Below are 13,987 nucleotides of genomic sequence, written 5' to 3' on the forward strand. Positions count from 1 at the left end.
AAATAAAAAGGAATTATATTACATATGAAAGCCACAAGTGATGCATACCGCGGATTAAAGCATGTAGGCAGATTCAATGGCACCGCACCACTATTTCTGGTACCGAATTGAGCCTTCATTTTGGGACTCTAGTCTTCTTTTACTTAACCTGTTTTGGCCATAGATTGTGCAAAGTTTGCTTCTGCTATTCATTGATAAAGTTGTGCTCTCCCTTTAAACATGGTAAAACTGACATGTTTCCAAGAGGAACATTTAATTTACTTCTAAGTCCCTAGTATATGGTACTACTCAGGGCCTGTAAATTAAAACAACCAGCGGACTGCAGCAATCGTTGTGTTACCCACTAAAGTAGCACTATTAAATAGCACTTTTAAACATGTCTCCATGCCTGCCCCAGCAGTCTGGTTATGCAGTTTTAAACTGCCATTTGAATCTGAAAAATCAACCTTTTGCCAGGTCCAAATGTTTCATTTTAATACTTATAAGTCATCCCTAAATTATGCCCTAAATGTCCACGGGGTAAGGTGGATGGTATTTAAAAAGTAGATGTGTACTTATTTTTTTACATCTCCTGGCAGTGAAACATTTCCAAAGTTGTTTTTCACTGTAGTAGGACTGGCTCCCCCATAGAAAATATGGGTTACATTGCACCTTATAATGCTTAACTTAGGTTAGTAATAGCCAGAACGATTCAAGGGCTCATTCTAATAGTCACTTAAAATCCATCTTCTTGGTCAAGTCGGAATTTATGTTACTATTTTGAAAATGACACTTTCAGAAAACTGTCATTTTCCTGCATAAGCCAAATGCATCTTTCTGCCAGTGTTCAGTGTCACCCAACTGTTGATGGCTTCCTGAAGTGAGATGTGCATTGTTCTCAGACAGTAGGAAAAGGACTTAAGTGTGGGGAAATGGTTTTCCTCCCTGATCTGGAAGGCCTGAAAGCTGTGTCCAGTCCCTTGCTTATCTTCAAGGAAAAGCATAAAATGTCACTGGCAGATGAGGCACACACCTAGGCCTACCCCTCTTTTGCTTTGCTAGTCAGCTTGGCTTCACACCCAGTGGGAGGGGGAGCTTCCCCAGAACTAGTTTGGAGTGACCACAAGGGAGGATTTGCACATTATCATAGCCTCACCTATGGGTGGGTAAAGGGCGCTCTAATCAGAGGACGAAAGGTTCTGCCTGATGGATTTAGGTCAAGAGGGGCGTAGTGGGATACAATAAAACAAACAGGAAGTGCTGCAAAGGTAGGTAGGGTCACCCCTCATAACTTATATCACACTTGCTAGGCAGTATCCAGGAGTCTTCTTAAGCCCACAGGCTGGCACTGGGCATAAAGGTGGCATTCTCAGTACCCTCCTCAGAACACTCCTGTGAAGAATCAGGAGAAGGACTGCTCTGCTATCTGAAGAATGTAAAGGAAGACTGGACCTGCTCGGCATGAACCCAGGACCACAGAAGTGACTCCCAGTTCGCTGACATCCTGTTTGAGTTACAGGGATACAACAAGTTTCCAGAGGCCTTTCCCTGCAACTTCCCAGCTGACTGGTACCAACTGGACCTGCCCTGGACCGTGCTACTGGGATCTGTTGAACAGAGTCCTAACCCCCAAGTAGTGACAGTGCACTCATCCTGTCCCCAAACTGCAAAAGCGACTTAGAAATGTTTTGCCAATTTTCTTTTCCAGAGAACCATTGGAGACCAGGACTGCTGTATTGTAGTCACAGCCGCCGAATCGTTTGGTGGCTTCAGATTGCTGTTTTGCCCCACTGAAGGAGATCTGACTTCCAGATAAGTTATTAATTCCTGATTCACTGAGAACGACCCTAAGACAAACCAGCTTGAAGTTGGGACCTCTTGAGGCACGGACTTTGCCCGATCTGAGATTTCCTGCCTTAGTTGACGACCGTGCCAGGACCCTGCCCCTCAACTCCTGCCATCGTCAAGCCTAGCATCAGACTTTGCTTGTCCAGTCCAGGACTATTTTTCCTCCATAAAAAATTCTACGTCAAAAGTTAAACTACCCACAGGGACAAACCTGGTCCCTGTATCTGACCTAAGTTCCATCGTAGTCAGCCTTAACTTTTGACTTTAGCGTGACCAGATAACTGCCATTAGAACTTTGTGCTTTTAATCACTACTTTTGATTTTAACTTTAAAAATTCATATCTCCTGTTCTACCTATTGGACCTTTGTCCTTTTGGTGTCATTTATTTATTAACATTTACTCTAGGTTCGTAAAACAGTATAGGAAGGCCCTACTTTTTAAAAAATGAAACCAGTCTTTAAGTGGTGAAATAGACCACTTCTTTCTATCACTGGAGGCTGCAGCACTGCCAATTGTAAATGGATAGGAGGCCTTCCTTCCATTCATTTGTACCCAAGACAAACTCACTTCCTCTGTCCCACTGTCACTTTCCACAACCTCTGCCTCCACTGTGATACTGTCACAAGGCTCAAGCTGTATGGCCAATAACAGTATACCACGGATCTTTCATGCTTCATGTCAGCAGAAATGAGCTAGCTTTGTCCTATTGCAGAAACCTTGAAACTGCCAAATGTATACAACTTGACTATCTCAATAGAGGTCTGAAACTGGACAGCACATGCTTGCTAGTCAATCCTCTTGTTCCACGTAAATTTAAATCACCAGTTTAGGAGTTTGAGGACTAGTTTTGTGCCAATCCAGTTTCTAGAAACAATGTGGTAAGGAGAAAGGTTGTTAATTGTCTATGAACTCCAATTCCTTGGGTAAGAAAAATCAAATGAAAAAGCAGAAGATCAAAAAATATTCTGAAATAACAGACTACGGAAGGTCTTGAAAAGTCAAAAGTTAAGATACCAGAAATAGAGAGTGAGAGCGACAAGTTTGCATTAAATTATTAGTTATGTGGATTATTGATGGCAGTAATGGGAAAGTAGTTACAGAAACACAAACCAACTCACATTTGATACAATAAGCAGACAAAAGATGAATGCACATGGATTTCATATACACATGGAAACGCTTACGTGTGTTATTGACTTTTGTTGTTTATTCAGGATCTACACATGTAGAAAAAAAAAAAAAAAAAAATTCAGGGCTAGCATCCTTACCTCTTTGGGTCTAAGTCCATCTTTTTAATGATGCCTTTAATTTTCTCTGCTGAAGTACTAAATGTAATCTTTTCCAGCAAATGGAAATCTTCACTGTTAAACTTATTTTCTTCTATGGGCCTCAGAACCTAGAAGCATAAAGCAATGTCCATTGCCATTACCATTATCAAGTACATAGTAACAACGTATTGTATTTCTAAACTGAGAAGCAATATTATACTGATCACTAAATTAGTTGTATAGACACTTCCATCTAACTACATTGATCAAAACATTTGGTTAGGGCACTTTTATAAGCAGAAGGCCCCAATCTGCTCCAACACTGAGCTGCATAAAGTTTTTCTCAACTATAGTTATGAAGATGAGGACATCTTTAAAAAGCATGACAAAATAAACTATTATGTTGAAAAACAGAGTTTAAACATCTACAGTGGAGTGGCAGGGAACTGGTTTGAGATAATGGGCCCGATAGTCCTGAATGTAATCACAAGCATCAGCAGCAGTGTGTCACCCTAAGTGGTACGGGTATGCCAGATGTGGGTCCCATGGGCACTGCGTCACTGGAACAGCTGTATATGGTTGATGAACCCATAATGAGGGTGAAACTGGTCCTGGATTACTTGTGTTCCGGTTCAAGGAGTACCAAGCTTGGCAGTTCGGCCTAGCCTTTCAACATTGGAGTAGGGTCAAGACTGATTTGCATATAGCTGGGTACAAACTGAGGTGACATGGTGCGCAGAATAATGATGGATTGGGATGCGGCCCGAGTAATTACCAATGGCTGAGATTAATTCAAGCATTCCATCCATCACTTTTTGTGTACTATAGTGAGGCCAAATTCATGGCATTGGGCAGATCTTCCTCACCCCCAAGCAAGAAATTTGAGCCAGAATGAAGTTGTGATCTGCTAGGACCGTCAATCGCTGTCTGTAGGTGCTCTGCCAAAGCTGCTTCATGTTTGCCTGGATAGTGAGACTGTAGTGATTTGGCACAGATTTCATATACAAATGAAAATGCTTACATTTCTATTGACGTTCATTGTCTACTCGGTTCTTCTGTGTGGTCTCCCTAGATATATTTGTTTCATAGGACTAGATTTACTGACAGATTTTGACCCTTGGCACTGGGAGGCTGCTCAGCACCTCCCCCTGTATGTGTTGTGCCCCATAAACAAGGAAACATGAGATAATTCCAATTGTAATATTTTTTTTGGTACACAGTACAGTGCCACAAAATTTTCACCAGTGGCATTAACTTCAGATGTCACATCTGGGCTGTAGCTGCAGTTACACCACCCATTTGAGCAACTTTAAAAGCAGGACTTAATGAGAAGTTACTTACCTTCTGTAACGCTTTATGTGGTAGAGACATATTCTAGTTGCAGATTCCTTACCTTAGAATTTCCCCCAGGCATGAGTCTGGATCTGGAGATATATTTGTTTGAGTAGTACCCCAGCACACAGTTAGGTGGTGTCGGTGGGTTCCGCGTTCATCGTCGTGCATGCTGGATATGGCGTCCCAGGACTTATATAGGCACCACCCCAGTGCCCTGATGTCAGTTTATTTTCACAGATTCCTACGCCAGAAGTGCAGAGCCATGAAGAACAGTGACCACTGGTTCATCACAGTTAGGGCCCTGAAACAGAAGTCCCTGTCCCTTGAAATCACTTGGCCAGGGTGGTGGGGGTGGGAGCAGTAACTAAGCTGCACCTAGAATATGTCTCTACCAGATAAGGTGTCACCGAAGGTACGTTACTAGTTCATTTAGTAGAGACTTCTAGATGCAGATATCTCACCTTAGAATAGATGCCCAAGCAATACCATCCCTGGAGGAGGGTCTGTGAACCAAAATCACACTAGGAAGTCCTGCAGGACCGAACAGGCAAAGTACCTGCCCTCCACACCTGACTGTCCAGGCAGTAGTGTTTGGTGAACGTGTGCAGTGTTGACCACGGTTCTGCCTCACAGATGTCTAAGACTGGAACTCTGCATGCTAACGCAGTGGTTGCAGCTGTAGCTCTGGTAGAATGAGGGTGGAAACCCTGTGGGGTTTGTTTTTTAGCCAATGAGTAGCACATTTTAATGAAGAGAACAACCCATCTAGAGACGGTCCTCTTCAGCACTGCCCAACCTTTCTTCACATCCACATACCCAAGAAAGAGTTTATCATCCGCCCGGAACTCTTTGGTACGATCAAGGTAGAATGCCAACACTCTTTTTGGGTCCAGGAAGTGGAGTCTCTCCTCTTCCTTTGAGGGATGAGGGGGTGCATAAAAAGTAGGCAAGGTGATGGATTGGCTAACATGAAAGGGTGTGACCACTTTTGGCATAAAGGAAGACCTGGTGCAAAGCACCACTTTGTCAGGATAGATTGAAAGGTAGGTGGCTTAGATGACAATACTTGCAGCTCACTCACCGTGCAGGCAGATGTGATGGCTACAAGGAAGGCTGTCTTTCACGTCAGAAGCCTGACGAGCTCGAATGGAACCCACATTAAGAAAGTAAAGATCCAGATTCATATCCCATTGGGGCATTATGAATGGTGATGGAGGAAAATCTGGGTAAGTCCCTTAAGGAATCTACTGACAACAGGAAATTTAAACAAAGAGGGTTGGTCAGGTAATCTTAGAAAAGCAGAGATAGCAGACAAATAACCTTTGAGAGTGCCCACGGCCCAGCTCTGCTGGACCAAAGAAAGTATAAACATAAGGATCTCAGAAAGAGGGGCAGAGAGGGGGGTCAACAGACTTGTCTGTGCACCATACCATAACTGGCCAGGTTTGTGTGGAGCACCCTCCCCTGCTCCTGCGACAGAAGACCCTCCCGAAGGGGCAGTCTGAATGGAGGATGAATGGTTATGCTCATTAGCTCAAGATACCAGACTCTTCATGCCCAGTCTGGTGCCACAAGGATCACTTGGGCCCAGTCGTTCCTGATCTTCTTCAGAACACTAGGCAGATGTGGTATGGGTAGAAAAGCATACAGGAGGCCTGAGCTCCACTCGAGATGAAAAGAGTCGCCGAGCAAGTGCCGCCTTGGAAACTCCAACGCACAACACTGCTGACATTGTGCATTTTCTGAGGAGTCGAACAGATCTAACCAAGGCTCTCCCCCCTGCTGACAGGGAGCTTGCGCCACCTCTGGATGGAGATGCCATTCATGATCGACCAGGTATTGTTGGCTGAGTTTGTCTGCTCTGGAGTTCAGAGTCCACCAGGTGCTAAACCATCAAGGAAATGCCCTGACGTTCCAGCCGTATCCAGAGGCGCAGAGCCTCCTGACAGAGTCCACAACCCCACCCCACCCTGTTTGCTGCAATACCACATGGCAGTGGTGTTGTCCATGAATATCTACATTACTTTTCCTTTGAGAGAGGGAAGAAATGCTTTCAATGCCAGTCTGATCGCCCTGAGCTAAAGATGAATGTGAATCCCGGACTCTGCCGGATACCAGATGCCTCTGATCTCCATCTCTCCATTGTGGCCTCCGCATCCCAGAAGTGACGCATCTGTCATGACTGTCGGATCTGGGTGGGGAAGGGAGAGGGATCTGCCTCTGACCCAATAGCAGTTCAAAAGCCACCACTGCACAGTTCCCTCCAAGATCTGGAGCATGTCGGATAGGTTCTCCTGATGCTGTGCCCACTGGAACTTCAGATCCTAGTGCAGAGCAACAGGATCCAGGAGGCCATGAGGCCCAGCAACCTCAGAGTCATTCTCAGCGAAATCCAGGATAGATGCTGAAACATCGGAATCATACCTTGAATATCCTGGACTCGCTGTTTGGAGGATAAGCCCGAAACTGCACCATGTCCAGAACAGTTCAGATGAACGGAGCATCTGAGAGGGAGTCAGGTGTGACTTCGGCACCTTTAAAGTGAACACCAGCAAAAGTAGGTGATTCTCCATAGTCTAGAGGTGGGAGACGACAGCCTGGGGCGAGCCCTCCTTCAACAGCCAGACATCGAGGTAGGGGAAGACTGAAACACCTGACCTGTGCAGATGAGCTGCAACCACCACCATCACCTTGGTGAACACCTGAGGAGCGCTAGGTAGGCCAAAAGGGAGCACGGTAAACTAAGTATACGCATGGACTACCGTAAACCACAAGTAACGTCTGTGGGCAAGCAGGACCGGAGTGTGGAAATAGGCATGCTGTAAGTTCAACACTAACATCCAGTCTCCTGGGTCCAGGGTATGTAGAACCTGAGCCACAGTGAGCCTTTTGTACTTCTCCTTTCTGAGGAAGAGCTTCAGGGACCTGCGGTCTAGGATAGGGTGGAGGCCCTAGAAAGTAGTGGTAATAACAACCACAACCTAATTCCGGTACAGGGACCCTCTATAGGACTCCCTTGGCCAAGAGAGCCGTAACGTCCTCGTAGAGAAGTGCCAAGTGATCCCCTGACATCCGATCATAGGATGGTGACATACATGGAACACTGGTCTCAAAGGGATGTAGTAGCCCTTTCGGACAATTTGCAAAACCCACCTGTCTCATGTGATGAACTGCCAGCAGGGCAGGTGATGGTGAATCCTACCTCCAACTGACCCCTGGTGGGGAAGCGTCAGACTAGGAACATCGGGAGTGTACAGAGGGGGCAGTGGTGGACTGGCTTGACCCCTGGCTCCCTGATCTACGAGGATGTTGGATCCCACATCCCCGGCCATGTAGAGGCAGGTCAGCATGCACGGCTGGAGGGACATGAGCAACGAAAGGGGCGAAAAGCACACTGAGGGGGGTGAGTGGCAGCTGCAAGGCCCAAGGACCTGGCCGTAGCCTGGGATTCCTTAATGCACTCGAGCGCAGAGACTGCTTTGCCTCTAAAGTGACGGGTGCCATCAAAGGGCATGTCCATAAGAGTGGGTTGGACATCCCCAGAAAAGTCAGACATCCTCAACCAAGCGTGGCACCTTAAGGCCATTGTCAATGCAACCGATCTGCCCACTGCCTCTGTGGTCGTAACCAGCCCACATCGTATTGTGAACTTAGCTGCGCCTCTTCCGTCAGCAACAGCTTGGGAAAGAATGGCCAGGGCCTCCTCCAGGACCAGTGGCAGCACTTGAGTAACCGTGTCCCATACAGTATGGGTGTAACACCCCAAAAGGCATGCAGTGTTCACTGACCACAATGCCAGGCTGGAGGAAGAAAACATCTTCTTCCAGGCTGATCCAGCCTCTTGGATTCTCTATTTGGGGGTTTGGAAGGGAATGCACCTGGGGACATGGAGGCTTGGATAACCAAGCTCTCAGTGGGTATTGTGTCAGGAACACTGGGTCATCTGGAGCTGGTCTATTGCGGCAGGCGATTGTCCTGTTCAAAGGAGCCCCTGTGCTGGGTTTTGACCAGGTCCCCAGCAGGACATCAGAAAGGGCTTCATTAAAGGGCAAATGGTGTTCAGAAGTGGAAGGCCCAAGCTGAAGTATCTCTGCCAGCAAGTTAGTCCTGTCACTGAAGGCAGCTCGAGGCCCAGGACCTCAGCCTCTCTCCATACCATACCACCATGGAGTAGGACACTCCCTCCTCTGTAGCCACAGTAGGGGGAGAACACATTTCAGCGTCATGGGAACTTTCCAGAACACTAGACTCACCTAGGTCCATCCGCTAGTCCATGGGAACTTTGAGCTGGTATTCCAAAGGGTCCAGCGACCCCTCCCAATCCTCATCATACTATGACCCAAGGAAGTAGGAATCAGGTTCCGACCTAGATAGCAAGGTCCCTGTTGAAGTCGGAATCAACGTTGCACGAGCCGGTCTGGCTCCATGTCAGAGTCGCCAGTGAGGATGGGGTTGACGCCAACCAGGGGCATGGGCATCGTCAATGTCAGAACCGTTATTGGGGAAGGTCGAGTTGGTACAATTGACGCCGGTTTGGATCCAGGAGCAGATCCATGGATGCCCCCGGAACCAAGGGTGCATGGCCTCATAGAACTCGCGGAGTTGGACAGGGGTCACTCTGGCTCCCTGAAACTATGGGAGGTGTGGAGCCGACCCAGACGCAGGCTCCGAGGATGGAGACCTGAACGACAACGCTCCTTTTCGCTCATTGTGTCGGCTGATGGAGGTGGTGATGTCGAACATTTAGTCTTCTTCGCCTTCTTCTTGTGTCTCGACTTATCCGACTGACCCCAGGACTTGGAGTGGAATGACAAAGAATGGAGACTTCATGACCATTCCTGGGCCTTTCCTCTCGACTGAAATCAGGAGCAATGCAGAGATGAGAGCCAAACCACAAGAATCTTTAGGGACTGCTCCCTCAAAGCTTTCAGATTCAGATTGTGGTTCACAACAAGCAGCTGAACAAGGAATGCAAAGATGGAACAAGCCCTTTGAGCAGGAGAGGAAATCAAGCAACCACAGATCACTCCAGAGACAGCAGAACAAAAGCAAAGAAGATCAATGAATAAGAATTGGAGCATTTCCAGGGACTGCAAACAATCTTCATTAAGCCTTTTCACCTGTAGTATCCAGGGCTGGAAGCAGGATGTCAGCTCACAGCTACAACCTTCTGAGCTGGAAGCTATCAGCTTGGATTAGGATGGCAGGAAAGCTAAGAGAGAGAAGAGCTACAACTGAAAATGGCTGCAGTGGCTCTGTAGGAGAAGACATCCCTTTCTTTTGAGGAAAGTTGCCTCCACACCATGTGCAAAGTAACAGCAAAAATTTGGTGAGTGGAGCAGTCTCCATTGGTGTCCATAACCAATTCATTAAGGAAGTGATGCCCAGTTTTGTGGCTACTTGAGGTTTGCAAAGTAGGAGTACATTGGAGTAGCGTTGTTGGACAGGTTACCTGCCCAGGGGCAGGACGTAATTATTACACCCAATCATGCACTGCAGAAACAGAAGCCACCTATTTAAGAAATCTTGATGTGCAAGTTTGGCTCCTTAGGAAGCTCAGGGTGACTATTAGGTAATGGTAAGGGCCGGCTAAAGGACGGCCTTTAACATGCCTTGTTGGCACCTTGCAGGATGCGCAGGGCGACTCCCCCCCTGAAACCTACCTTCTGGCTCTAAACATCCACGAAAATGACAGCAAGCAGACTGAAAGGTAGGGAAAGCTGTTAGATATTAGAGGAAACAAAAGTTACAATTACATGGAAACTCTCAGAAAAGGGCTCAAGTAGAAATGCTTAATAATCCAAGAAGAGCACTACAATGCTAACAAAATACCAATCAGGGAATACAGTCTGCAGGGAATAGAGCCTATACTAAAATAGACTAGAGAAAGTAAACAAGGGAATTGTGCACGGGGGGTTGAATTTGACATAAAAGGGTACTCAAAGCACTTCTTGCAGCTTTTACTTGCTTCTTGTAGCGCCAACTAAGGAAGCTCCTTGAATTCACTCACAAGAGATCTTCCACCATAACAGAGTATAAAAACACTCCATTAAAACTATGCCCTGTTCTCTTGCATTACCATCATGTCCACTGGGTAGTAGTAATCAGCCTCAGGCTGGGTCTATGACAAACACAGCACAGGAAGAGCAAGTGTGAGTTCTTTGTTCTAAAAGCATCAACAATAGAGCAGTTGCGCTTGGTTAAAATCCCAATTAACATGGCCAGGAAAAAATAAAGCACAGGAGCCCGGAGTCATCATGCGCCTGCCCAACTGGAAGAAACACTACACTGATACAGTGCAGCCCTGCAACCCAGTGAAGAGATGGTCAGGAACCATCTCTGCTCTCCATTGCTGACCAACAGCAGAGACGAACAAGTTGCTTACCTTCTGTAATGCTCTTTCTGGTGGAATCTATCCTCATATTCCTCACCTTTAGAACATACCCAGGCATTATACTGGCTCTGCAAACTTTTTAGCAACGTTGCAATCTACCAGCAGGTGGCATTCTGCAGCTCCGCACCACTCCAGAAATGATGGAGTGGGGCGCCATATAAGTGCCACCCATGCACGCTGATGTCAGTTTCTTGCTGTACGTAATCCATCACACAAGATGCAGAGCATAACACAATTATCACTACAAGTGTAAAGATTCCTAACGTGGGACGTTTTAGATGTTAAAAGAGGCCACGCCACAGAACAGGCAGGTGGAGGTTGGTAAGATATTTGAGGTTATTGACTGGTAACTCTTCAGAAGGGGGGGGAAACAAGGCTAAATAGCTAGTATTTCAGATGGATATTTCCAAACCAAGATTCCCCACCTCCCAAAGGTGTCCCAGGGTCTGTAGCAAAGACTTGGACTAAAAAAGTCATGCAGGTCAAACAGGTGAAACGTCCTTCCTTTGGACCCTGGCTGTCTAGGGGTCCATGCTTCTTGAACGTAGGCACCGATGGCCACATCGCAGCCTAGTCGATGTCAAAGACAAGCACTCCGTGTGCCAACGCAGAGGAAGCAGCCTTAGCCCTTGTTTAATGAGCTCTCAGACCCTCAGGAGCCTGCTTTTTGGTGGCAAGTACATAGCAGATCTTAATGCAGGGGACTATCCACTTGAACAGAGGCCTGTTCTGCACAGCATTCTCTTTCTGTGACCCAAGATAATCCCATAAAAAGCTTTTTGTCTAGAAGAGGCAAAGGAAGAAAGGCATACAAGAGGCTGAACCTTCAAAACAGTAAATTCTTGGTGGTAGCAAAATTATCTAACCAGAGATTCCACACAGCTGGAAGAAGCCCCGTAACGCACCCCACCCCCCCTTTGGGAGTAGGCGTCATTTGGGATCTGCAACGTGCTGCCAGCGCAGCTTGTCTACCCTGGCATTAAAAAAGCCTACATGTTGGTTCACTATCAGAGAAACATTCTGATCCTCCAGCCAATTCCAAAGGTGCAGAGCCTCTTGACATAGGACCTACGAGCTCACTCTGCCCTGCTTGCTGCAATACTACATGGTAGTGGTGTTGTCTGTGAGAAACTGCACCAGCCTCCCCCGAAGGATGGCAGGAAGGCCTTCAGTCCAGAAGGCTAGCCCGCCAACTCCAGCAGACTGATATGGAGCTATGTATTTGCAGAAGAACAGAGTACTCTGATCTCCACCTGTCCAAGAGGACCTTCCCAACCCACCAGTGATACAGTGAAATATCTGTCACTTCCTCAAATCTGGGTATTAAAGGATAAGGGTTCTGCCGCCAGTCCAACTGCAACTGAGCATTCACCACTGCAAATCATGTGCTGTGTCCTATGAAATAAAAAAGGCATCGGACCGGTTCCTGGTATTGGGCCACTGGACTCCAGATTCCATCACAAAGCCATCATATGCCAACTGGCGTAGTCGACAAGGAGGTTGCAAGAGGCTAAAATGCCAAGAAGCCTCAGAGCTATTCTCACCGAGATCCAGGACCGAGGCTCAAGCATCAGAATCATTGCCCAAATGTCCAGGGCTCGTTGCAACGGAGGGACAGCCCTGAACTAAACATTGTCAGGACAGTTCTAATGAACGGAAGCCTTTGCTAAGCAGTCATGTGCGACTTTGGCTTGTTGAACATCAACCTCAATGAAATCAAGAGATTTGCCAGGATCTGGAGGTAGTCCATGACTGAGGTGAACCAGCCTTTAAAATCCAGTTACTGAGGTAATGGAAAACTGGTATCCCTGACTTCAGAAGATTTGCGGCACCCATCACCATAATTTCTGTTAACACCTGAGAGGTATTGGTAAGGCTGAAATGGAGAAGGGGGAACTGAAAATGATCATGGCCTACCTTGAACTGCAGGTAACATCAGTGAGACTGCAGAAATGACAAATGAACATACACATCCTGCAGGTACAAGAACACCATCCAGTCGCCCAGGCCCAGGACAGATGGAATATGGGCCAGCATTCTGAATTCACCCTTTTGCAGGAAGGCATTCAGAGGATGAAGCTTTCAGATAGGCTGAAGGCCTCTATTCTTCTTTGGCAAAAGGAAATAGAGAAAGTAGAAACTCTCTCCTATTTCAGAGTCCTGAAACCTCTTGATGGCGCCTTTGAAAAGTATAAATTGCATCTCCTGCAAATGCAACAGAATGGGCAGGAGTATTCAAGAGATTCACTATGATGCAAGGAAACATTTGGTGAAGAAAGAAAACGTAGGTCATAGCTATGCTGAAACATTTGGAGGACCAAGCTGTCTGAGGTGAAGGATAGCCATCCCGGAAGATAGTACTGAATCCTGCCTCCCACAGACAGACAGTGTGCCACTAATGGCAAGCGAAAGCGGCTTGGTGGTTTTTGCCAAAGGGAAAGGGGCCTGGGAAGACTGGTGCCCTTGTGGCGTGCACATTGTCTTGCCGAACGTCTTTTCCAGCCTTGAAAGGACTGGGGTGATCACAGAAGAGGCCGAGGAGACTGATGCTGCCCATATGCAAGATTCCTACAATAGCCTTCGATCGTCAGCATCTGGTGAGGAACCTTTTTAGCAGGGGCCAGATGACCCAGAGAACGTGCTGAGGCCCTACTCTCCTTGAAACGTTCCAAGGCAGAATCAGCTAATTTGTCGAACAAATGTGAGCTCTCGAAATAAATATCCATGAGAGCAGCCTGATTGTTTCCAGAGTGTCCTATGGAGCACATTCACACATGACAGTAGATCATCACACTAGTGCCAACTGCCCTTCCCAGACAGTAGTATTAAGTTCAGCACAAACCACATAAGTGGCTGCATCTTGACCACCCTGATTGGTATGAGCTAGTGATGCCATAAGGTCTTCTGGACTCACCTGCAAGATCTCGCTAGCCATGTCCCTAAGGCCTGGGTATTTCTGCCAAACAAGCAAACTACACTAACTGATCTATCCGGAGGAGTCATGGTTAATTAATTGGGATTCACCTTGCTGGATGAAACCTGACCCACAGGACTTTCAGGAGTAGGATGTTTAGTGTGGAAAACAGGGTTGACAGCTGTTGGTCTGTAGTGTCTGGCTACCTCACTATTTACCTGTGGGCAATAAAAGGGCTTTGACCAAGT

General features: G+C 46.9%; 1 protein-coding gene across 1 annotated transcript in view; it reads right to left on the reverse strand.

Moving 5' to 3' along the window:
• Positions 1-13,987, reverse strand: part of UGGT2 (UDP-glucose glycoprotein glucosyltransferase 2) — a 1,372,316-nt gene that overhangs the window by 450,828 nt on the left and 907,501 nt on the right. Inside the window, exon 23 of the mRNA XM_069204567.1 lies at positions 3,097-3,224. Within this exon, the coding sequence (XP_069060668.1) occupies positions 3,097-3,224 (128 nt within the window). The remainder of the gene's footprint in view (positions 1-3,096; positions 3,225-13,987) is intronic.

Source organism: Pleurodeles waltl, chromosome 8, assembly GCF_031143425.1.
Source record: "Pleurodeles waltl isolate 20211129_DDA chromosome 8, aPleWal1.hap1.20221129, whole genome shotgun sequence".
Lineage (NCBI taxonomy): Eukaryota > Metazoa > Chordata > Amphibia > Caudata > Salamandridae > Pleurodeles > Pleurodeles waltl.